The 25,552-nt window shown below is 28.6% G+C and overlaps 2 protein-coding genes across 9 annotated transcripts in view; one reads left to right on the top strand and one right to left on the bottom strand.

Moving 5' to 3' along the window:
- The window catches only part of LOC117176338 (phytanoyl-CoA dioxygenase, peroxisomal-like), a 153,270-nt gene that overhangs the window by 25,091 nt on the left and 102,627 nt on the right, over positions 1 to 25,552 (top strand). Inside the window, exon 1 of one of the 4 annotated variants that reach the window (XM_033366594.1) lies at positions 17,163 to 17,363. The exons of the other annotated variants lie outside the window; for them this stretch is intronic. The gene's annotated coding sequence lies outside the window, so the exon portion shown is untranslated. Of the gene's footprint in view, positions 1 to 17,162; positions 17,364 to 25,552 lie in introns of those variants that run through there. 4 annotated transcript variants of the gene reach the window in all.
- Positions 1 to 25,552, bottom strand: LOC117176318 (scoloptoxin SSD14-like). 5 transcript variants are annotated; one of them, XM_033366555.1, is made up of 11 exons: positions 25,321 to 25,552; positions 19,956 to 20,061; positions 19,772 to 19,884; positions 14,262 to 14,480; positions 13,553 to 13,776; positions 12,251 to 12,443; positions 10,794 to 10,994; positions 6,766 to 7,015; positions 6,491 to 6,684; positions 1,040 to 1,280; positions 1 to 323 (listed from the first exon to the last, which is right to left on the bottom strand). In XM_033366555.1, the coding sequence occupies exons 3-11, from the start codon at positions 19,876 to 19,878 to the stop codon at positions 60 to 62; spliced, it is 1,893 nt and encodes a 630-aa protein (XP_033222446.1). In that variant the 5' UTR covers positions 19,879 to 19,884; positions 19,956 to 20,061; positions 25,321 to 25,552; the 3' UTR covers positions 1 to 59. The 5 variants fall into 5 exon arrangements, with proteins under 5 accessions (XP_033222446.1, XP_033222440.1, XP_033222431.1 ...); XM_033366549.1 differs by having other exon boundaries at positions 19,956 to 20,199; XM_033366540.1 differs by having other exon boundaries at positions 19,956 to 20,261.

Genomic DNA, 25,552 nt, shown 5'->3' on the forward strand with positions numbered 1-25,552 from the left:
TTAACATAAATATGGATTTAAAAAATAAAATTTAAATTTAAAATATCAACAAATTCTGTTCAGTCTAAACCATAAACATCTCCATTCTTTCTATAATCCGAATTTGCAAAAATAGACTTATTATGTTGCGCAATGGCACAAATAACACTGCCATGAGTTTTATATCTCAAAGTTTCGTGTCCCAATTTTTTCAAACCATCAATAATTTGTTTCTGCACTCCGTATTCGTATATCACTTTCATGGGGTACAACTGATGGTGAATTCTCGAAAAATCCACTGCTTCTTTCAAATTATTTTCCATCCACAAGTACTTCATAATCACCTGATAAAAAAACCCATTCGCATTATTATTTAAGGTAATTACAAAAAGAATTGATAAGAAACCATTAAATGTATATGTAACTAAAGTCCACAACGTTTATAAATAAAAACAAACATTTTAAATATAAAAAATAAACTATAAAGTAACACATTATTTTATACGATGATAATCTGTGCCAGATTCCTACTTTATTGACTGTAGGTAAACTACATTCCTAGTTTAACGACTGAAGGTCATATAAATCCATACAAAAACCGACTGAAAGTAATTTAGATTTCCACTTTACCGACTGAAGGAAATCTACATTTCTGCGTTATCAGCTGTAGAGAATCTAGATTTTACGAGATTGTCGACTGCTAATGGTTTATCTGATGATGATTATCGACTGAAGATAATACGAATTTCCACTTCTTCATCTGTCGGTAATGCGCGGTCCTGTCCCATCATCAGTCGGTAATGCAGGTTTCTACTAAGTATCGTCTGTCGGTAAATGATCATTCGCTGGTTCACTATTGTTTAGCTCGGAACAAAACCGGTATCATTTTGATACATTTTTTTTTAAATGTCAGCCTTTGCGTAAAAATATGGTGATTACCGTCTATAATAATGCATTACTTTCTATTATTGCTAAATAATTTATTTTAGTAACTCAAAGAAAAAAAATATATTCGTTTATAAACATCATGAACTTTAGTTATATTAAATATCTCACGTACAAAGGTTATGGCCGTGATGATTTTCGTGCCTCCAGCAGCACCAATTATCATTTTAACATCGCCATTTGGATCCACCAGAATTGTAGGCGACATCGAAGACAAAGGCCTTTTGCCCGGTTTGATAAAATTATTTTTACTGGGAGGAATTCGGAAGTAACTAAATCGCGATGGAAGTCCAAAATCATCCATACCACTGTTAAGTAGAATACCTGTCCTCTCGCTCACAATACCGCTGCCAAAACTGATTGGAATCCGTGAAAATATTAGTTATTTTTCTAGAGATTAAGTAAACAAAATTGCATATCTTCAGGCCTAGCACTCCCCTGATTGTTACTTTTTCGCATGGGCTGTTGCGTAAAACGTCTAACCAAATGCCCATTTATCGCAGCTTATTCAGCAATTTCTGGTGAAACACGGTTTTTACTGGCTGTTTCCCAATTTAAAGTGTTCTCAAAAACAAAGACGATTTAAAGACGTAGAGGAAATGAAAGAGAATGCGACAAAATAGCTGTTAGCTATTCCGAAAGGTGACTGTAAGGATTACATTCGAAAAAATAAGTATTTTATCGTAGCTCATTCAGAAAATTCTGGCGAAACATGGTTTTTAACAACTTCGGCAGCCCTCAAACAGTGCCGACCGAGTTCCTTGTTATTTCTAGCTGTTTACCAAATTAAAGTATCCTTTAAAAGAAAAATTTCGAGAAAGGGTTTCGAGAAAGGGTTGCTTCATCGCAGCTTATTCAGAAACTTCTGTTGAAACACGGCCATTCACAACTTCAGCAGCCCCCATACAGTTCTAACCTGTCTCTTAAAAATAAATTGTAAGCTGTATAAATTTTGAATAAAATAAGCCAAGGACGAAATTATGTTGTCCATTTTTTAAAAAACTATTTCAGAAATATTACAAATTGTGGTGCTTAATGTTTACCTAAATTGCAAATAAAATCTGAAATTATAAAGACTTTCCAATGTTTTGGGGCCATTTTATCGGTAAATTTCTAATTAGTCACATCAATTTCACCAGATAGTATTTTATTTTTTTTGCGCTACGCAAGAAGTTGCACTTCATATAAAAAAATCGAAAAAAGTTTCAGGCATCTCATTTATAGGGAAATAATACTAAATTTTAATTTTTATATTGTGCCAGAAAAAACAACCTTTTTTACCCATTGATATGAAAAAATTGTAATTAAGATATTTTTTTTTAGTATTTAAGCATTTTGATTGTTTATTTAAAATAAGCAATTGTACATATTTAAAAAAAAATATTTTGAAAAGTTATAAGTGAGTGAGACAAATTACTCAAGTTTCATAGGAAAATTAAAAATGGTGTTTCATTTTGAAAAATCAATTTTAAGAGAATATTTTTAAAGATTTCAAAATACTCCAAAAGATTCCCCAATTGTCGAAAAAAGAATCTGGAAGATTCTAAAGTAATTTTTTTAATTTTTCATGGCTTAAAAAAAGTTCTGAAAATTTTTCAAAAAGAATTAAAATTAGAAAAAATTTAGATTTTTTGAATATTTCGAAATAAAAATGTGAAACTCTTTGAGGTTTTTGAATTGGTTCAATATAATCACAAATGCCCTTAATATTCCTGGGAGAATTTTAAATGATTTTTTATTGTTAAAAATTGATTTTAAGAGAACATTTCAAAATAGTTCCGAAATTGCCAAAAAAGAATCTGGAAGATTTCAATGTTTCTCTAAATTTTCAGAATTATAAAAAATTTGTTAAAAAAATTTGAATAATTTATTTATATTTAAAAGTTCTGAAAAAAATTCAATAATAATTTAATATATGAAAAAAATTTTAATTTAAAACGAGATGTAAATTTTTGAATATTTAGAAATACAATTATTAGGGCTTTTGAAAAAGTTCAAGATAATAAATTTTTTTTAATCTTCCTAGGAAAATTTACAATAATTTTTTATTTTGAAATATTAATTTTAAGAGAGCTTCTAAAAATATGTAAAAACAATTTTTTTGCATAAAAGACAATTGAACGGTTGGATTCATAATAAAAAAGGGTTTCTTAAACCATTAAAAAGTTAATTAAGTCATTTAAACTTCCTCCTCTTATACTTTCCGTTTCCTACTCCTTCTAGATTCTTCTACTTCCCCGCTCTTCCCCTATTTCCGCTCCCCACTCTTAAATTTTCGCTTCCCTTCCTTTAATTTCCGCAAATTCTTTCTATCTATTTCCCCCTCTCCTCACCTCCCCAACTTACCCTCCTGTCACTTACCCTCTCTTCCTCAACTTGTTTCTAATCTACTCCACCTCTCCTCACTTACCCCCCTGATACTTTTTCCCTACTTTCCCATCCTTGAATTTCCTTTACTTTCACTAGTTCCCCTCCCATAGCTTCTCATCCCTTCCCCAATTCCTTTTTAATCTACGCCCCCCCTTACTTCATCAGCAAAAACTCTTCTTCCCCTACTTCTTCATACTTCAATTTCTATCACTTTCCCTTGTTCCTCTCCCATTGCTTCCCCTCCCTTACCCAAACTCATTTTTAATATAATTTCCCCTCTCCTTAATTCCCCAGATAACACTCTGCTTCCCTTACTTCATTATCTTTCAATTTTCCTCACATCCCCTAATTCACCTTTCATCATATTCCCTTACTTCCACTTTCTTCCTTCCCCTTTACTTCATCTGCACCCCTGAAAAATCCTTAGTTTTCTGTCCCTCATTTCCTTTACTATCCCAACTTCCTTACCCCTTACTTTCCCTTCCCCTCTACTACCCCTTCCTCATTTCACTTTATCCTTACTTTCGCTCCCTCGTTCTCCCACTATCCCTACTTCCCTTTTCCTCGTTTCCCCTCAACACTCCCTACTTCCCCTCTCATCATTTGCCCCTACTTCCTCTACTTGAAAAATAGTAGGACTGAGTCAGGGGCTCTACTTTTTTAAGACACAGAGGATTCTTTAATATATTTTTCTGAAAATTACAAAGTAGTGCGAGGCCTGAGTAGTTTATGGAAAGCTCCTAACGATTTTGAAGATTGCCGATTTAGGTGTTCGAAAACTTTCTTAAGATGTGTCTAGACTTTAATTTAGAAAAATTTAATAACAAGTACATACATTTTCCACTTTCTCAGGGGATCAATCAACAAAAAACGTAAGTGGAATTTTTGTACTACCCTATTGACGATAATAGTATATAGACAAGGACGTTTCTATATCAAGATTCCTACCTTACCGATTTTGGAATAATTCTACAGCTAAAGTTGTCTGTGTCCATGCTAAGTTTCTAGAATGTTCCCGAATGGCCCCGATAACTTGTTTTTCTCATTACTATATGACGCAGTAGAAAATGCAGGGGCAAATTAAAGTATGATGTCATCGAGGCCCTTTGAAAACATTCTATAAACTTAGCACGGACATGAACCATTTTAGCTGGAGGGGGTTCTCAAAGTCGGTAAGGTATGAATCTTGGTAAACAACGGGTCCTGCCTATCTAGGATCGTCCATAAATTACGTTACCAATTTGAGGGGGGAGGGGATCACGCTAACAAAATGCGATTAGTAACAGGGGGGGGGGGAAGTAAAGCTTCGGACTTAGATACAATTTAGTACATTTCCTTATGATAAATTTTGAAGAATACTTTTTTCTTGCTCTGTTTTTAAGAAAAATACACTTTTTCCCGTATTTTTTTCGGGTTTTCGCTTAGATGCAAACTTAAATAATACAGAACAACAAGAAAAATCAACTACTGTTTGTTGAAAAGTTCGATATTATATTTTGGGTCCGGGATTCATCTCGTTTGGTTGAAAATTCTAGTATTTGGCTGAAAATTCTATTATTTCGTTGAAAATGCAACTATTTTGTTAAAAAGTCATAATTTTTCGTTAGAAATTGAGAAAATTATTCTTCTTTGTGAAAGAATAATTTTTTATTTGAACTTTTTTGTGGAAAATTCATTTTTTAATATTCATCATTCTTGTGGAAAATTCATTTCTTTTGTTGAAAATAGTAATATTTTGATAAAATTCGTTTTTTTTTGGCTGAGAATTTTTTTTAACAAAAAATATGGCTATTTCATTTTTGGTTTTTGTTAAAAATTCGTCTTTTTTTTGGTTAAAAATTAATCTTCTTGGTTTGTAAATACGTCCCATTGAATTAAAAATGCAATTGTTTTGGTCTAAATCAATCTCGTTTGTTTGAGGATTTAACAATTTCGTAAAAACTTAAACTATTAATTTGATAATTAAATTTTTTTAAATTAAATTCTTATGAAAATTTAATTTTTGCTGGAAAATTAATTTTTTTGGATAAAAAGTTATATTTTTGGGTTAAAAATTCAATCTTTTTTTTTTATAAATCACCTTTTTGGCTTTTAAATTCAATAATTTGGTTGCAAATTTATGTATTTTTTTAATTCGCGTTTTTTTTCTGAAAATTAATATTTTTCTGAAAAATTAATCCCTTGGGTTGAAAATTCAATTATTTGCTCAAAAATTCTTTTTTTAAATTTTCCGTGTTAAAAAGTCATCTTTTAGATTGAAAACTTTGACTAAAAATTAAATTTTATCATTTCTGAACGGGTTACATAAAAAATTAGTTTTTTTGTTGTTAACATTTTTTGTTTTTATCATTTTAGTTGAAAATTCATCAATTTGTTTGAAAACTCGTCACTCTGTTTAAAGATGTAACTAATATTTTTTTAATTCGTTTTTTTTGTGAACTAATAATGGTTTAAAATTCAACTATTCCAGTAAAAGATTCATAATTTTAATTGAAAATTCATTACTTGTTTTGAAAACGTAATTATTTTTTTGTAAATAAGTTTTTTTCGGTTGAAAAGGTTTATTTTCTAACTTATTAACTATTAAAATTGAATATTTTATTATTTTATTTCAAAGTTTATCTCTTTTGTTGAAAAGTTATCCTTTTAATTGAAAATTCGTCTTTTCTGATAGAAATTATTTTTCTTGTGTAAAAGTTGATCATTTTTGGTTGAAAATCCCTCTATTTTGTTACAAATTCGTCTTCTTTGTTACAGAAGTATTCTTGTTACTTGGTTATTCAATGTATATTTTGACCTGAAATCTTCGGAATTAAGTGTTGCAAATTGCATTTAATATGGTATTTATATTAAATTTATTTGAAAGAATGTAAGTAGTAAAGCTGCAGAGCTACGGGAACACTTACTGGCTGAACAAGGTTCTGTTCTATATTAAGTTACCAGCATCAAGTAATTACCATCGGTCGGTGATGCAGATTTAACATTGGTCGGTAAGAGTTTCCGTAGCCTTATAGCTATAATACTAATTATTTCCTCCATTCTACCCTTTTTTGTAAAAAATAACCCTCTTTTCTATGTATCAATACAATTTTGGGCTTCGTTATTTTCCCGGCGGGAGGGGGGGGGGGGGGGGGGGGGGGGTAATTGCGTAAAATTGGTAACCTAATTGATGGACGACCCTTATAGTGATACTTACTAAAGATTGACAGTACTAGTGATTGAAACCGCATCACCATTGGGTGCCAGAACCGATATATGCGATGTTCCATGATTATTAAAATTTCCGGGATCTTCAGCCCCGTAATATGAAGGATCCTTCCAGGTCCTTTCGCTGCTTATTTTCGACCAATATAGCCGAGAAAATTCCCTCGATGTTAAATTATTTAGCAACTAAAAAAAAAAGAAAAGTTGATGTTTGTAGTGAATTAAAAAAATTATTTAACGACAGATTTAATAAACAATTGTAATTACTTGAGAGGTATCAACGAAATCAGAATCTCCTAATTTCGTTCTAAACGCGTATGCATATTTGAAAGTTTCTATCACTCGCTGAAATGTAATCACTGTCGAATTTATATCAGCTGTGCTCTCGTTTGTAAATTTAAATTCATCAAGAACGTTCATAATGAATGCAAGTATATCTCCACCTCCCGGTACACCTGCAGAATATATTCTGATCCCATCAGAAAGTCTTGTTTTGGTCGGTTCTCTCCATTTGGCCCTGAGATATATTAAATGCTTCATTATAGAGGAAGATGAATTTGTTCGCGTCTTCTAGACGCATCGATTGGCCTACTGTTGAACATCTTATGACTCGACAGCACCGATTTATGAAGTTTAAAAAAAATATTTATTTTGTTTATATGAGAAAAAAGTGTTTTGATAATCAAAATACAACAATACGATGATTACTCTATTTCTTTGCATCTTCGAGACTCATTGATTGACCTATTTTTGATCATCTTATAAACCACCTATACCGATTTTCAAATTCAAATTCAAAATTTTCAAAGAAAATGGTGTATTTTGTTTATATGAGAAAAACTTTCTGGTGTTTCCAAGTACAACAATATGGTACCTATTCTATTTGTTTACATTTTCGAGACGCTCCGATTGACCTATTGTTGAACCTTTTATGACTCGCAAGCACCGATTTATAAAGATTAAAAAAATATTTTATGTTTATATGAGAAAAAAGTGTTTTGATATTCAAAATACAACAATACGATAATTAATTCATTTCTTCGCATCTTCAAAACTCATTGATTGACCTATTGTTGAACCCTTATGACTCGGAAGTACCGATTTATAGACATTTTAGGCAAATAGTGTATTTTGTTTATATGAAAAAACTTTCTTGATATTGAAATTAAAAATGCGATATCTATTTATGAAGATTTAAAAAATATTTTATGTTGTTTATATGAGAAAAAAGTTTTTTGAGATTCAAAATACAATAATACGATAATTACTCTATGTATTCGCTTCTTCGAGATGCATCGATTGACCTATTGTTGAACCTTTTATGACTCGACAGTACCGATTTATGAAGTTTCAAAGAATATCTTATTTTGTTTTTACAAAAAAAGTGTTTTGAGATTCCAAATACCACAATACGATATTTAGTCTATTTGTTTGCATATTCGAGACGCATTGATTGACTTATTGTTGAACCTTTTTTCACTTAATAGTACCGATTTATGAAGATTAAAATAATAGTTTATTCTGTTTATGTGACAAAAACTTTTTTGAGATTCAAAATACAATCATACGATATCTACTCTATTTGTTCGCATCTTCGAGACTCATTGATTGACCTATTTTTGAACATCTTATGATCCACCAATACCGATTTTCAAATTCAAATCCAAAATTTTCAAAGAAAATTCAGTATTTTCTTTATATAAGAAAAATAGAATAATACGATATCTACTCTATTTTTTTGCACTTCCGAGACGCATCGATTGACCTATTTTTAAACATCTTATGATCTACCAATACCGATTTTCAAATTGAAATTCAAAATTTTCAAAAAAATGGTGTATTTTGTTTATATGAGGAAAACTTTCTGAAGTTTCAAAGTAGAACAATATGATACCCATTCTATTTGTTTCAATTTTCGAGACGCTTCGATCCACCTATTGTTGAACCTTTTATGACTCGACAGTACCGATTTATGAAGATTCAAAAAATATATTATTTTGTTAATATGAGAAAAAATTTGTTTGAAGTTCAAAATACAATAATACGATATCTAATCTATTTCTTCGTATCTTCGGGACTCATTGATTGACCTATTTTTGAAAACCTTATGTTCCACCATTACCGATTATCAAATTCAAATTCAAAATTTCCAAAGAAAATGGAGTATTCTGTTTACATAAGAAAAACTTTTTTGAAATTCAAAATAGAACAATACCATATCTATTCTTTTGTTCGCATTTTCGAGACGCATCGATAGACCTATTGTTAAACCTTTTTGGCTCGACAATATCGATTTATGCCGTTTTAAAAAAAAATTTATTTTGTTTATATGAGAAGAAAGTTTTTTGAGATTTAAAATACAACAATACGGTATCTGCTATATTTGTTCGCATTTTCGAGACGCATCAATTGACCTATTGTTGAACCTTCTTATGACTCGACAGCACCGATTTATGAAGTTTAAAAAAATATTTTATTTTGTTTATACGAGAAAAACTTTCTTGAGATTCAAAGTATACCATTACTATATCTACCCTATTTGTTCGTATTTACGAGACGCATTGACTGACCTAATTAGGAACATTTATGACTTACCATAACCTACCAATATTGTTTTTAAAATTTATTAACAAAATTATTTATCTTGTTTTAAGAGTTTTTTTAAAAATTGAGAATATAAGAGTATTTGATAAAATTGTTCGCGTTTTCGAGACGCGTGGATTGACATTATATTTGTCAAAAATGTTACTGCATAAAGAATAAAGTCTTTAAATATTAATGAGATGTCCTATTCGTTTGTCTTTTTTTGTTTAAAATGCATTATTTTAATCATTTGATGTGAAAATCCATCTCTATGCTTGAAAATTGAACAGTTTTTTAAAATTCTTTTTTTATTGAAAATTAATTTTTTAATGCAAACTGAACTTTTCCATTCTTGATTGAAAATTTTTCTTTTTACGTGAAAATATAACTAAATTTAACTTGATTTCAAAATTCCTCTTTTTTTGTAAAGTAAAATATATCTTTTAGGTTCAAAATTAATCAACCTTAAAAAAAATTAAAACTAAAATTTGTTGTATTTTCTTGAAAATTTGTCTATTGGTAAAAAATTATTCTTCTTGATTGAAAATTCATTTTTTTTTTATTAGAAAACGTTTTTCTATTGTTGTTGTAAACAATTAATTTCAATACAGTAGAAACTTAACTTATAAATTTTTGCTGAAGATTTATTTTTTTTATATTAAAAATTTAACTTATCCATTTTTTCTGGAAATTTTGCACTTTTTAGATACAAGTTCAATTATATGGTTAAATTTTTTTTTTCAAAATTCGTCTTTTCAATAAAAAAATATTCTTTTTAGTAAAAAATTTGTTTTTTGTTGGTTAAAAATTAATTTGTTCTTTTTCGTTAAAAATTATTTTTTTTATAAAAATTATTTTTTTAACTAAATATTTAACTATTTTAGATGAAGCTTCATCATTTTTGTTGAAAATTGATATCTTTGGTTACAAATTCGCTTCCTTTTTTTTTTAAATTAATTTTTTCACTGTAAATTTAATTGTTCCATTTTTTTCTGAAAAATTACCATTTTTAGTTGAAAATTTATATACTTTGTTAAAAATTCGCCCTTTTTATGTAAAATTTATCTTCTGGGTTATTGAAAATTATTATTTAAAAAAAATGAAACTGTCTTCTAAAAAAATGATCTGCTTAGTTAGAAAATTGAAGTATTTAATTGAAACATAAACTATTCTTTGAAGATTTCATTTTTTTTAGGGCATTCGAGTATTTTGTTAGAATTTAATCCTTTTGGTCGTAAATTCCAAAATTTGCTTAAAAATTTGACTATTTTGTTGTAAATCAAACTGTTTGGTTAAAAATTCCTCCTTTTACATTAAGATGTTATTTTTATAGTATAAAGTAGTCTTTTCAGGTTAATGTAAATAAATAAATAAATTTTCAATTGTTATTTTATTCAATTTGTTAAAAAAGTTATTATTATTGTCTTGAAAAGAATTTTGAATAAAGACCGAAACTTTGGTAGGTTTTTGAAAATTTTTTCATATTGAGATTAACAAATTTGTTGAAAGTGAAAAGGACGAAAAAAAAGGAAAGAGGATTTGAAGTTTGCCTTTTTGTTCATTCCCATTTTTATTTATTTTTTATTTGAATAGAAATATTTAAGAATGACTTGTCCGAATTGGGTCGTTTGATTCTTTTTTTTTATTGTCAAAAATTTCTTAGCTAAAATTTTGAATCCAATTTCTTTAATTTCAATTAAATTAATTTGTACCTGTAATTATTCAGGTCCTTGAACTCGATTATACCTCCTCTTCTCTGCAAATCTTCCACGAGATTTTGACCCAAAGTTCCATTATAAAATTCATTTGCACCTTTTTCCGCGACTATTCTCATCGTTTCGCATAATTTCCTTGGCCTAATTATTGTACCAGGTTTTCGAAGATGACCTGTTTCGGGATCAATGAACATTTCTCTAAAAAAAAAAAGAAATTTGATGCCACTAAAATTTAATAGTTATACGGAGTCTGTATTTTGTATTAAAATTGTACTAAAATAAAAAATTAACTTTTCCCGTTCTCCTTCTCCCATACTTTCCTTCCCTACTCCCCTTACATTCCCCTACTTCTCCTTCCTTCACTTCACGCCTGCACCTCCTTTCCGAATTTCATTCTTCTCCACTTTCCCCTCTTCACGTATCCTTAGCTAAATTTCTTCGTTAACTTCCCTTCGCCGCTCCTTACTATCCTCTGCTCAACCTCATTTCTAATCAATGCCCTTACTTCCTCTACTCTTAATTTTATCATTTCCCATCCCTTCTCTACTTTTCCATCTCTCATTACCCTCCCTCATTTCCCTCTGCCTAATTGTCCTTCACCTCCTTTACTTCTCCTACTCCTAAGTCCCCCTACTTTTCCTCCGCGCAGTTCACCCTGCGCTCTCCCTCTACAACTTCTCTTTCCTCTCCTGACTCCCCTCTTCCAACTTCCATAACTAACAAGCCTCTTCCTCTGCTTCCCTTCCTCAGCCCTAATTTTTACTCCCTTACCCGCCCTTATTTCTAATTATTGCCCCTACTTCCTCTACTCTTATTTTATATAATTGCCCCTCCCTATCCTACTTTTCTACACCTCATTTCCCTTTTCTCATTGTCCCACGCCGTCTCTTATACCAACATCCTTATTTCCCCCATTCACTTACTTCTCCTTAAATCATTTCCCTTCCTTTCTCTACTTACCCCCCCCCCCCCCCACTGATTTCTCACATCCCCCTCTCCTCACTTTCCCTACTTCTCATCTCTTAATTTCCCCTCACTACCCCTCTTCGGAAAAAGTACGACACGGATGGACGGACAGACGAATGGGAACCTGACCGTAACCCTAGTGGTTTCTGACCGGAGCTGCGATACCCTAAAAAGTTTTTTTTTGAACCGATAAAAAATAATAAGGTAATTTTGTCATTATGTAACGCTAACGTTAAATAGTGATAATAAATAAGTTACAGCAGACTACGACACTTCTCTTTTCCCGATTTCTTCTTCGTTCGCTTGCCCTCACTCCTTGTCTCAGCACACACACACACGCGCGCGCGCGGCCGTCTAGGCCTACTACGCTGTACGCGGCTTGACGCAGGAGGGAGGGTTATCTGACACTTCCTGTTCGCTTTTCCTACAGCCCAAAAAAAAGAAGTGTCGTAGAGTCTACTGTTATAATATTACTAAAGATTACCTACTTCAAAGTAGGATCATCGTAGATGTTGAAATTATCCTCCTGGAGTCCTTTGTACTGTGATTTTGTTAAATTGTAACCATTCTCACAAACTTCGATACTCGGTTGAACTAAATCTTTCCAGGGTAATTTGCCAAATTTGGTATGTGCTTCCCAATAACCAGCAAGTTCTCCCGGAACAGCTACTGATAGTCCTCCTATATATTTTTAAGAAAAAATTACCATTATCTTTTGCAACTAAGTATAAATTTAAATTTCCCGACAAAATCGCCATGCCAGGCCCAGGCCATACCGAGGCTTGAACATAACCTTAAAGTCTCTTAACCATCTGAGCACAAAGTTTAAATTTCAAACTTGATTTTTCCCACTTTAAAAGTATAAAATACAATGTGCCGTAGGACAGGGATAACCTGAAAATGTGGAATAACTGCCAAGTATAACATTTTATTTTATAAAATTGTATCCTGTTTATAAAAAATTCTCTGTTAAAAATGTTACAAGATTAATATTCTGGTCTTAAAATAAAAATAGTCAGGGAAAATTGGTCAGGAATAAGTTAGGGAATTTTCAAAATCAAATTTTGCGGACATCCTAAAAATAGTGCTTTTTGATAGAAAAGTGTTATTATAGGTGGCTAGAGATCCAAATTTACTGACCGAGCAAAGTTCCGTTCTAAATCAAGCATACCAGATAATTACCCTCAGTTCGTAATGCAGATTCCGTTTAGATTAACAATTAACTATTTTTCAGTAAACGAGTGATGGTATCAATATTTATATTGCTATTTTACTATCCGTCGGTAAAAAAGGAATGTCGGTAATTATATAGGTTATAATGTTACCATCAGTCGGTAAAACAGACAAAGCTTATCTCGTTTGAATCATGATCTAAGATTCCATTTATAATTTTCTCTTCGGACTATGTTTAATCGTGGCAAAACTTCCAGTGGGGGACTTGTAGAAACAGGGAAAAGCCGCATTTTTGTTTTGTCCATACCAACTGAGTCGGGAAATTTTGTAGGAATCTGCACGAAATCTAAATTATCCACACAGGTTCATTTGGGATAGGAATCTGCATGGAATCTGTATTACCGACCGATGGTAAAATAATAATATAAAATGTACCGACCTCCTTATTTTACAATCCGACGGTTACGTTCTAACTTGTGACGGAAATCTGCAGTTCCGACATTGGTTAGTTATCTGGTGTCCGTAATTTAACTTGGAACGGAGCCGTTTAGTTTAACTGTAATACTTAGGAAAGTGATCAAATATTACATTTTTAGTCTCTAGTAAATTAAAATTACCAGTTTTCGAGGCATTTTCGGGTTTATAATCATACATGCGTTCATGTGCTGCCCCTGGCGCAGAATATCTAGCATCGAGAAAATAAGCCTTTTCAGTATTTCTTTCATAAATAGTCATCAAAAATCCACCACCAAATCCCAAACTATGCATATTAATGAATCCATTGCATATCATCGCCGCCAATGTTGCATCAACAGCCGATCCATTTCTTTCCAATATAGATCTATAATAAAAATTAATAATATTTGCGAATTTTTTAATTGTCTTTTTTCTAAATTCTTCTTGCCAATTAGACAACTGAGTAAAACCAGTTAGTGAAAAGTAGGAGAAATAAAGTGGAAGTATTAAAAGTTAGGAAAAATGTTGGCAGGAGAAGAGAGGGGAGGGGCAGTATGTAAAGTGAGGGAAAATTAGAGGAGGGGTGAGAGAAATTACCGCAGGGGAAATATGAAAAATGAGCCGGTAGGGAAAAACGGTCAAAATTAGAGGCGGGAAGTAGGAATAAAAATGGGAAATGGCGAGGGTTGATGTCGAAAAAGTGAGAGGAGAAGTAGGGAAATCAGAGGAAATAAGGTTAAGAGAGTAGGAGAACTGAGGGGAAGTAGTTGCCACGATTAGAAATTAGGGTCAGTAGGGAAGGGAAAGGGAGGTTCTAGTTTATAAATAATAAAAAATATTAATCATTATTTATAAATATTTATTACTTACTTTCCAATAAAAGCACAAGGTGGTCCATCTGCACAAACAGCACCTCTTTTGAAAATCCTTAATTTGCTCCATGATGGCGGTTGCGGATTTTCAGGATCAGGTGGAATTAATTGATTTGCATCGTAGCCAATAGCAAATTCTACAATGGCAAATATTAATAAAATGAGTGTTGCTCCAGTTAAAGCTGCTAAAATGGGTCTTTTTGAACGCAGACTAAACCTGAAAGAAGGGACATTTTTTTATAAAAGTTAGTCACAAAAAAGGGTTTCCCTACAAAAAAGGGTTTGAGCCGTTCGACCCTCCCTCTCCCATTCTTTCGCTTCCCACACTTTAATTTTGCTTCCCTTCCATGTGCTACTTCTTTCTTCTCCTCCCTCTCCCTCTCCTCACTTTCCTAACTAACACTAGCCTTCCCCCACTTCCCTTCCCTAGTCCTCGTTCACCCTGACTCCACCTTTGATCATTTATTCTTTCTCACGCCACGTTTCTCCTCACATCTCTTTCTCTCACTTCCCTTGCCCTCATTTCCTATCACTTCTCCCTCCTCCTCACTTCCCATAATGCCGCTACCCGCATCTCCCTACTTCCCCACCCCCCATTTCCCAAACTTCTCCTTCTTTCAAGTCCTTACTTCCCATCCTCTCATTTCAGCAGCATTTCCTCCACTTCCCCTCCATAGAATACCTTGAATTACCTCTATATACAGAATTACATAAAATTATGGTGGATTACTCCGGCTAAACTAGACTCACGTGAATTTTTAACCAAAAAGGATTACCTTTTAACTAAATAGTTGAATTTACAACCATACAGAATAATTTTTTACCGGAAAGACGAATTTTCAGTTAAAAACGAGAAACTTTTAACCAAAAAGTTGGATTCTCAACTAAAAAAATATACATTTTTTAAACAAATATATATTATTTTGATTTTCAGTTTAAAAAATTAATTTTCAAATCATAAAACTGAATTTCAACAAATTACCAAAAATTTTAACCAAATAGTTGACTTTTCAACTAAAAAAGGTAGATTTTTAACAAACAATATAATGGTTACATTTTCAATTAGAAAAGTTATCATTTTCACGAAAGAAATTAATTTTCAACAAAATAGTCCAATTTTCTAACAAAAAGATGAATTTTTAAGCAAGGCTCTGAACTTACTACCAAAAAACAAAATTTTAACAAACTGCGTGAATTTCCAACAAATGGAATATTCTACCAATAGTGGAATGCTTAAATTTATATTTTAAAAAATGAATTCTAAAACAAAACAAAAATAATTTTCGAACAATATAGTTGAATTTTCCACCGAAAAATACAAATTTTCCAGAATTTCTGAATTTTCAACGAAATAGTTAATTTTTCAAATAAAAAATATAGATTAAAAAAAATTTTTGTGGTTACATTTTCGATTAGGAAAATTATATTTTCACGGAAAAAAGAATGCTCCACAAAATACATGAATTTTCAACTTAAAAAAAAAGAAATTTTGACAAAAAATGATACGCATATATTTTTAGTAAAGAAATGAATTTTCAACAAAAAAAACGGTAATTTTCAAAGGAACCAATTTCCAGTAAAATCAAGTGTCTTGAACTATAAAACTGAATTTTTAAGAAAAAAAAAGTATTTTCAACATTATAATTAAATTTTTAACAACAAAGAAAGAACTTAATTTTCTACTAATATAGTTGAATTTGATGGCGAAAAAGACGATTTTTCAGCAAAATTGAATTTTTTCACCTAAATATTCTAGAATTATACAAAGCGTCGTAAATTTTTTTTAAAATTCCAAGAATGCTACAGGTTTAGTATAAAATTCTTATTTATAATGATATTAATGGCAACTTTTAATTTACATAACCAACTTTATTTTTCTTGAGTTGAAGAAGAGGCAATCTTGGTTTTCCATTTTTTTTTATGAAAAAAGATACATTTTTTATTTTTAACATTTTGATTGAGCACGAAAGGAGACAATTTTAATTTTTCTCCTGAATTGAAAAACAGATATTTTCGAGTTTTATTATTTTTATTGAAGTGGGAGAGGGAATTTTTTATTTTTAACATTTATATTGAATTCCAAGGAAGCAAATTTTGGTTTTAATTTTTTTCTGCATATTCTGAATATTCTGAAATTTTCTGAAATATTTTGAAATTCTGAGTGAATTCTGAATGAGCATAAAATTATTAGTCCAATAATAATAATTGATAATTTAAATAATTTTCTAGAAGTTTTCTCAAAAAGTTATATGAAATTGATGAGAAAATTCTGAAATAAAAGAGGGAAATTTAGACAAAACATTTTTTATCAATTTGAAGGAGAGGAATTTTTTTTCTTAATTGAAATAGTCTAAAATTATTAGTTTAATGATAATAATAATAATAATAATAATTATTATTATTATTATTATTATTATTATAATTCATAATTTAAATAAATTTCTAGAGAGGTATATTACAAAAATTAAGCTTTTTTGGGTTTGAATTTTTTCTTCATTAAAAATTTTAATAAATTAACAATTCAAAACTAAAATTATAAAATAGATAAATTTTTTATTTTTAATATTTTGATTGAGTGACAAGGAAGGAAATTTGATTGTCAATTTTTTCTCTGAATTGAAAAATGGATGCTTTTGAGTTTAAATAATTTTGTTAAATTTCAATGGAAAAAATCTGTTTTTGATTTTTTCTTAATAGTCTAAAATCATTCGTAATTTTGGATTTACAGAACTTCTTAGAGAGTTTTGAATAAATTAAAAAAAAATCGAAAAAAATGAATGACAAATCATAAACTACGCAGCAATTATTCTACGCTGTCGTATCTTGAAATATAGTCAGTTGACCTACAGACTCTCTGTTAGATTCTTATGTAACAAATTGTTCATAAAAATGGTTCAAACTTGTTTAAAATCAAAGTAACAAAATCAAATGAATTTAATTTTTTCATCTCAAACAATTTTCTTTACAATGTTTTTCACAATTTAAAGTAAACTTTTTTTAAATAATAATTCTTTATTCGGTTCGAAAGAGAAATCAGTCATCGCAAGCAGATTTTTATTCACAAGGAGAACTAGTGATCAAAAAATATTTCATAATTCACGTAAGTATGTTTTTCTTCGTCGATAAGAAAAATAACTTTACTATTGCAAAATTATAAAATTATAGCAAAATTGGAAATTGTTTATTTAAATTTTTTCTGAATTGGATAAACGGTATTTTTTATTTTTAACCAAATAATTAATTTTAAAACAAAATAGTTTAATTTTCAGTAAAAAAAAAAGATTTAAATAAAAACATTCATTTTCATCACAATATTTAAGCTTTTTATCAAAGAGGTGGATCTTTAACTGATAAAATTAATTTTTTGACTAAAGACATAAATTTTCAATCAACAAGATTAATTTTCTACTAAAAATCAGGAATTTTCAAAAAAATACAAAAATCTTCAAACGAAAAATTGAATATTGAACTACAAATGATCATTTTTAAACTAAAAATACATTTGTTAAATTTTCAGTTAGAAAAATTATTATTTGACAAAAAAAACAACGTACTTTCAACAACAAAATATTAATTCTCAACAAAAAATGTAATTATTGATATTTTAATCATAAAATATTTTTTTATTTTTAATCAAAAACAGAGGCATTCATAAAAAATAATCTTAATTGAAATAGTCGACTAATCAACTAATCAAATTTGATAGCCATGAACAAAAATTAGTCAAATTATGATTTAAAGGGAAAAATAATTTTTAATCAGAAATAAAATTTTTGGATTACTATTTTTTTTTAAGTTTCATAAATTTTCGGAAATCTTTCAATTTTAAAATATTTTTAATCTCTTCAAAACTTCTAAAATCCCTAAATATATTTTTAATTTACTGGAATTATTATTATACAATTGTCTCAAAGACTTCCGAATTCGTTTTCCTAAATATTCTAAAATTAACATTTAATTTTATTATAATTCGATTTTTTTATTTTCGTGAAATTAAAAAATAGTGTCAAAAGCTTCCAAATTCTTTTAAAAACGTTTTTGAAAATCTTTTTAAATGGTCCTTCAAAATTAATTTTTCATGATAAGGAGTCATTTTTAATATTCCCAGGAATCTTGAAAAATTGGTTGTTGTCCTGAAACTTTTCAATATCTTTAGAAAAACTGTAAAATATTTTTTAAAATCATTAAATTTTTGTAAAATTGTGAAAAACAATTCTCCACGATTTAAAAAAAATTCTTTTAAATGGTCCAGCTTCTATTTTGAAAATTTTTAGAGTCTTTAAATCTTTTTAAATATGCTCTTAAAACAAATTTCGTAAAATGAAAAATAATAAAGAATTTTCCAAAAATTTTAGGACAAATTTTTTATTATCTTGAAACTTTTCAAATATTTTTGCACAAGGCCTTTAAAAATGTACATTTTGTTTTAAAGTTGTTAAAATCTTTTCAAGTTTAAAATTATTTTTTCATTTTTTAAACTTTTAAATAACTATTACATTTATTCGTAGTTCTCTAAAATATTGTAATCTTGCAACATAGACTAATAAAATAATGTTGCTGTTTAATGCTCTACATTTTTTTTCCGAAACTTAAGGAAATGATTTGAAATTTTTTGAAATCTTCAAAATATTCTCTTAGAAACAATTTTAACAAATAAAAAATCATTCTAAATTTTTTGCTGGGTATAATTCAAAGTAGAAAATAATTTTCAATATAAAATCAAAATTTCGAATGACTGTTCATTTAAAAATGTTGTTGTCTTTTTTATTTAAAGGTTCCTTAAGAAAATTCTAAATTTTTCGAATTCGTTTTTGACAATTTTGGAGAGCTTTTGTGATGCTTTATAATATTTTTTAAATTTTCTCTTGAAATTTAAAAAAAAAATAATCTTTTTGTATATTCCCAGGAATCAGAAGAAATTTTGATTATAATCTTGAAACCTTTGAAAATCTTCTAAATTCATTTTAAAATGTTTCGAACTTTTCCTAAAACTTGGAAAAAATTCTGCAAAATTAAAAAAAAAAAACCGGAAAATCTTCTAGATTCTTTTATGAGAATTTTCGAAATCTTGTACTTTTCACAAATATTTTAGAATATAGTCTTAATATAAGTTTTGTTAATTAAAAATTACAAAATGATTTTTCACAAATCTTGAGAAAATTGCTGTATTCTCTTGAAACAGTTCAAAATTTTTAAAAAGCTTCTAAGTTTTTTGTTCCAGATTATTTTTCGGCATGTTTTAAAATCTTTAGAGTTAAAAATTTATGCTTGAAAATAAATTATTTATTTTTTTCACATCTGTTTCAAATAGAATCCTTTTTCTATTTTTAAATCTTGGTAAAAAAAATTGAGGATCATAATTGTTGCCTTTATTATAAAAGAATCATTTACAATTTGGATTTTCTCCTTAAAAATAAATTTTTAGAATTAATATTTCCCATTCGGAAACTACGATTAAAAAGTCTTTCAATTTAAAAAATAAAATTTTTACTTTAGATAGGAACTTACCTGTTATAAAAAATGTTCCTTGAGTAATTGTCCATAGCCACCACTTTTACAAGAGATGTGTTACTCTTTTTTTTCTTTTGGGAATTTTTATAGGTGCGTTGTCTCATTTAAATCTAAAAAGACAAATAAAATTACAAGTTTTTATAAATTTAAAAAATTAAAAATCACAACAAAGTGTATTTACCTTATATCGGATTTTTATTGCAAACAATTTTGAGAGAACATTCTATTTTCTGCTTTCGAAAATAATCTTTTTTATTGTAAATTTTTAAGAGGTTGTTATACATCTTCTGGAAAGTGGCAATTTTTTCTTCTTTAGTAATAAAACAATAGTGTCTGGGCTTGAATATTAGTCAGCGTAAATGGTGAACTGAAACCCAGACGAATTTTCTCGACAGCTGAGGTCAAATCGATTTGAGTTTGCGCCCCTTGCAAATTCAATTCAAGGGTTAAAATAGGCGCTTTCTTTTAAATCTGACATATATGATCGCTTTGAAAAATTTATTTAAAACAAAAATTATTAATATTATTCGTCGAATTTATTTATTTGCTTTGAGGAAGACTGAAACAATTGGAGAAATAAAATTCCTGAATTCCAAAATTCCTGAATAATAAAATTCCCGAATTCTAAAATTTCTGAACAGTTTTTAATATTTCTGGAATTTTATAATTATTGAATTTTGTTATTCAGGAATTTTATTATTTTGAAATTTTTCGATTTGATAATTCTATTAGTTAGGAATTTTCAGGAAATTTCGTTATTCGGGAATTTTGTTATTAGTGAATTTTTTCAGTTCGGGAATTTAATTTTTCGTCAATTTTAGTATTCGGAAATTTTATTTTTCGAGAATTTTATTGTTACAGTACAGAGCAGGGCCGTAGCCTGGCGTGCGGGAGTAGGGTGCTGAGTGCCCCCTGAGCTGGGCAGAGTTAGGCTTATTGAATTTATCTTCAAAATATAGAGCTCCCCCAGAAAACTCTCGAGCACCCCCAGAATGTTGATCCTGGTCTCGACCCTGGTACAGAGAGTAGTAAACGCTACAACACTTGCTATGCGACATTCGAGAGTGTAAAGTGTAAACTGACTCACACATCAAAAACAGTTCAAGTGTCTATAAAAACCATAGACAGTTGGCAGCAGTATTCAGACTAATCAGGCATTCCTGCAAAAAAACTAAATGCGTGTTGTATTATTTAGGAATGCACAGCATTTATTATCCAGGCATTTGCCATTTCTGGAATTTTATTATTCTAAAATTTTACAATTCGGGAATTTTGTTATCCGGGAATGTTATAATTCGGGAATTTTAAGAATTTTATAATTCGGGAATTTTTTTATTGACGAATTTTCATTACGTATTCGGCAAATTTTTAAATTCAGGATTGTTATTATTCGGGGATTTTATTATAAAGGAATTTCACAATTCGGGAATTTCATTGTTAAGGAAATTTACAATTCAGGAATATTATTACATATTCGGCAAATTTTGACAGTCGGGAATTTCAATATTCGGAAATTTTATTCTTCATGAATTTTATTATTTAAGAATTTTACAATTCCGGGAATTTTATTGCATATTCGGCTAATTTTGATATTCTAGAATGTTATTGTTCAGAAATTATACAATTCGGGAATTTCATTATACAAAAATTTGGCAATTCAGGAATTTCATTATTTGGAAAATTTGTTATTCGGGAATTTTATTATTGAGGAAATTTACAATTTGGGAATTTTATTACAAATTCGGTAAATTTGGATACTCGGGAGTATTATTATTCAGGAATTTCATTTTTCGTGAATTTTATTATTCAGGAATTTTAGAATTCGGGAACTTTATTATTTAGGAATCTTACAATTCGGGAATTTTTATTACATATTCGGCAAATTTTGAAATTCGCGAATGTTATTATTCGGGAATTTGATTATTCCGAAATTTTATTATTCGAGAATTTAACAATTTGGGAATTTTGTTACTGAGCAAATTTACAATTTGGGAATTTTATTACATATTCGGCAAATTTTAATACTCGGGAGTATTATCATTCAGGAATTTCATTATTCGGGAATTATATTATTAAGGAATTTTACATTTCGGGCACTTTATTATTTAGGAATTTTACAATTCGTGTATTTTATTTGGGAATTTTATTTTTTTAGGAGTTTTGCCAGTCGGGAATTTTATTATATATTCGTCAAATTTTGTAATTCGTGAATTTTATTATTTGGGAACTTCATTATTCGGGAATTTTATAATTCGGGAATTTTATTATTTAGGAATTTTACAATTCGGAAATTTTATTATTCAAGAATTTTTAAGTACAGAAATTTTAGCATTAGGGATTTTTGTTAATTGAGAATTTCATTACTCGGGAATTTAATATTCGGGAATCTTATTATTCAGGAATTTTATTATTGAGGAAATTTACAATTTCGGAATGTTATTACATATTCGGAAAATTTCGATACTCGGGAGTATTGTCATTCAGGAATTTCATTATTCGTGACTTTTATTATTCAGGAATTTTACCAATCTGTAATTTTATTATTGAGGAATTTTACAATCTGAGGATTTTATTACATATTCGGCAAATTCTGAAATTCGAGAATGATATTATTCGGGAATTAAATTATTCCGGAATTTTATTATTCGGGAATTTTACAATTCGGGGATTTTATTACATATTCAAATTCTGAAATTAGGGAATGTTGTTATTCGGGAATTTAATTATTCAGGAATTTTACATTTGGGGATTTGTATTATTCAGGAATTTTACAATTCGTGAATTTTATTACATATTCGGCAAAGGAATTTTATTACATATTCGGCAAATTCTGAAATTCGGGAAAGCTATTATTCGGGAATTTCATTATTCCGGAATTTTATTATTTAAGAATTTTACAAATCGGAAATTTTATTATTCAGTAATTTTACAATTCGGGAATTTTATTACATATTCGGTGAATTCTGAAATTCGAGAATGCTATTAGTCGAGAATTTTATTATTCAGGAATTTTACAATTCGGGAATTTTATTATTGAGGAAATTTACAATTCGGAAATTTGATTACTATAATGAGTTAGTGACCTATAGAAGAGTTTCACTGTATTAAAAAACTTGGTTATTTGGGAATTTTATCACTCGTGATTTTTCCAGTTCGGGGATTTTATTATTTGGGAATTTTATTTTTTTAGGAGTTTTACCATTCGGGAATATTATTACATATTCGTCAAATTTTGTAATTCGTGAATTTTATAATTCGGGAATTTTATTATTGAGGAATTTTATAATTCGGAAATTTTATTATTCAAGAATTTTTAAGTACAGAAATTTTAGCATTAGGGAATTTTGTTAATTGAGAATTTCATTACTCGGGAATTTAATATTCGGGAATTTTATTATGCGGGCATTTTATTATGCAGGAATTTTATTAATCAGGAATTTTACAATAGTTTTGTGCCATTCAACAGAAAAAAATTATTAAAAATTGAAGGCGGTAAAACACTTATTGAAATTGGTGTCACGTAACTCAGCGATTCTCATAATTATCTATCAATTTGACGTTGGGAAACTCATGATATAAAGAGGTTAGGCGACGGTCTGCTGTCAATTCAGATTATTTTGATTCTATAGTTTTAATTGTTAAGGATTATGTGTCAAAAAAAAGTTATCCTGTTTTAATATTTGGTTCAAGAGTCAGTAGTATGTTGAAGGAAAACAGTATGTGCAATTTTTAACACATTTTAAAATCATTCATATTTACGAATTGTTCAGTAAACATAACTACATTTAAGTACTTTTTCAATTAATTCTTTATACCTACCGTAAATATATCTATTTTAGGTAGATTTTCTCTATTGGTTTTTACGAAACCCTCCTTTGACATTTTTAAAACAATATTTGCGACTTCTGTTTTCGATGTGCACATAACCAAATCAAAACATCGGCACAAAAAACGATATTTGAGAACCGCTGACACGTGAGCTGTGATTGGTGGAAAATCCGACCTCTTTGACGTCAAAGGGGCCCCCCAATCGACATCGTGATAAAAAAATTCATATTTCAACATTAAATTAAAAATAGTAATCAATATGTAAAAAATATTTTATGAGCCTTTTTATGATTAGAATTTTATATACTATAATATCCATTTATTGGAAAAATTATATCTGACTTTGGAAAGAACCCTTTTCGGGTATTTTATTATTCGAAAATTTTTTCATTTGAGATTTTTATTATTCGAGAATTTCATTATTGAGGAATTTTGCAATACAACAATTTTATTATTCGGAAATTTTATTATTCGAATTTTATTATTCAGGAATTTTAAAATTTGAGAATTTTATTAAATATTTGGCACATATTGTAATTCGGGAATTTTATAATTCGTGAATTATATTATTCAGGGATTTTACAATTTGGTAATTTCATTATTCAGGAATTTTTTTATTCGCAAATTTGGTAATTCGGGAATCTTATTATTCAGGAATTTCACAATTCGAGAATTGCATTATTCAAGAATTTTATAATTTAGGAATATGATTTTTTAAATGTTCCAAAATATTGAACACGGGGAACTGGGAATAAAGTGATATTTTTAAAAAATGATTTTCAATTTTTACTATAATATCTTAAAGTCCTCCTCATTTTAGTTAAACATTTTAAAAAATGTTCAAATTAAAATTAAAGAATATTTGATTATAAAAATTCAAGTATAAATAATAATTGATAAATGGATTATTAAATATTAGAGATTTTGGAACTAAAAAGGTCAGAATAATGTTGTTTTAAATAAAGATAGATATATGTATAATTAATTTAAAGATTGTTTATTATTAAACGATACAACTTTACTTAAAATAATTAAAATGTTAAAGGGTTTTAGTACTAACAAGTTTACTTTCACAATTGGCGATGAGGGAGATTTTTTTTTTAGTTTTAAATAAAGTCCGGACTCGTTTAATTTATCAACGTTCTATAGTAGACATTTTTAATGTTTTCCAAATAAAATAAATTTTTATTTTGAACTTCTTTTTAGATTAATTCAATATGAAAGGTCCATAGTTTACAAATTATTTAATGTATGTAATAATAATTTAAAATTCTAGAATTACATGCAAATTTCAGTTTTCAGTTTTTAAATTTCAATCACTTCGACTGAAAAATGATCTAGTTTAAACAGTCAACAAAATTTAATTATTCAATTTGAAACTCCTTAAATTATAAATAATACAATTTCATTTCCTTTGAACTCTGCACGATCCACTTTTTAAAATATTCTAATCTAAAAATATCCGTTTTTATGCGTATTGAAATTGTCCTATTTTTAAAATTTTAATATAATGTGAAATTTCCAGATTATTTAAATTATAATTTATTTAATTTCAAATACCTTCGATTTGAAATTATTAGTTATTATTTCAAACAATTTTTAAATCTTATATTTAAAATTTGTTTAATAGTGGATGATCGGTTCGAAAAAATCAGTAGCAAGACAGTGTAATTATCTTTACTTATATTTCAATTATAGTTTGATTTATCAAAACTTACCTTAAGCTATTATAGAGAAAATTAGATTATATTAATAGCCCACCAATTTATTTTTAATTTTCCTTCTTAAATAATAAAAACACAGGACCAATATGTGCAGAGAAGAAAATCGTTGCATCTCTAGAAAAATAGAGAGCGAGTCACAGTATTGTCGAATTACTTTAAAAATCATGGAAAGGATTTTTATTCGCACAAGCATCAGTTTTGTTAAAGAGACCTTTACTAATTTTAA

This window comes from Belonocnema kinseyi, chromosome 1, assembly GCF_010883055.1.
Source record: "Belonocnema kinseyi isolate 2016_QV_RU_SX_M_011 chromosome 1, B_treatae_v1, whole genome shotgun sequence".
NCBI lineage: Eukaryota > Metazoa > Arthropoda > Insecta > Hymenoptera > Cynipidae > Belonocnema > Belonocnema kinseyi.

What these genes read in the sequence shown, in the direction of transcription:
- LOC117176318 (XM_033366555.1), bottom strand. Translation starts at nt 19,878, where the DNA reads ATGAGACAACGCACCTATAAAAATTCCCAAAAGAAAAAAAAGAGTAAC. An exon ending in AGGAACATTTTTTATAACAG is followed by an intron (nt 14,481 to 19,771) that starts GTAAGTTCCTAT and finishes CCCTTCTTTCAG; the next exon opens with GTTTAGTCTGCGTTCAAAAA. An exon ending in TCATCACGGCCATAACCTTT is followed by an intron (nt 324 to 1,039) that starts GTACGTGAGATA and finishes TTTTTTTATCAG; the next exon opens with GTGATTATGAAGTACTTGTG.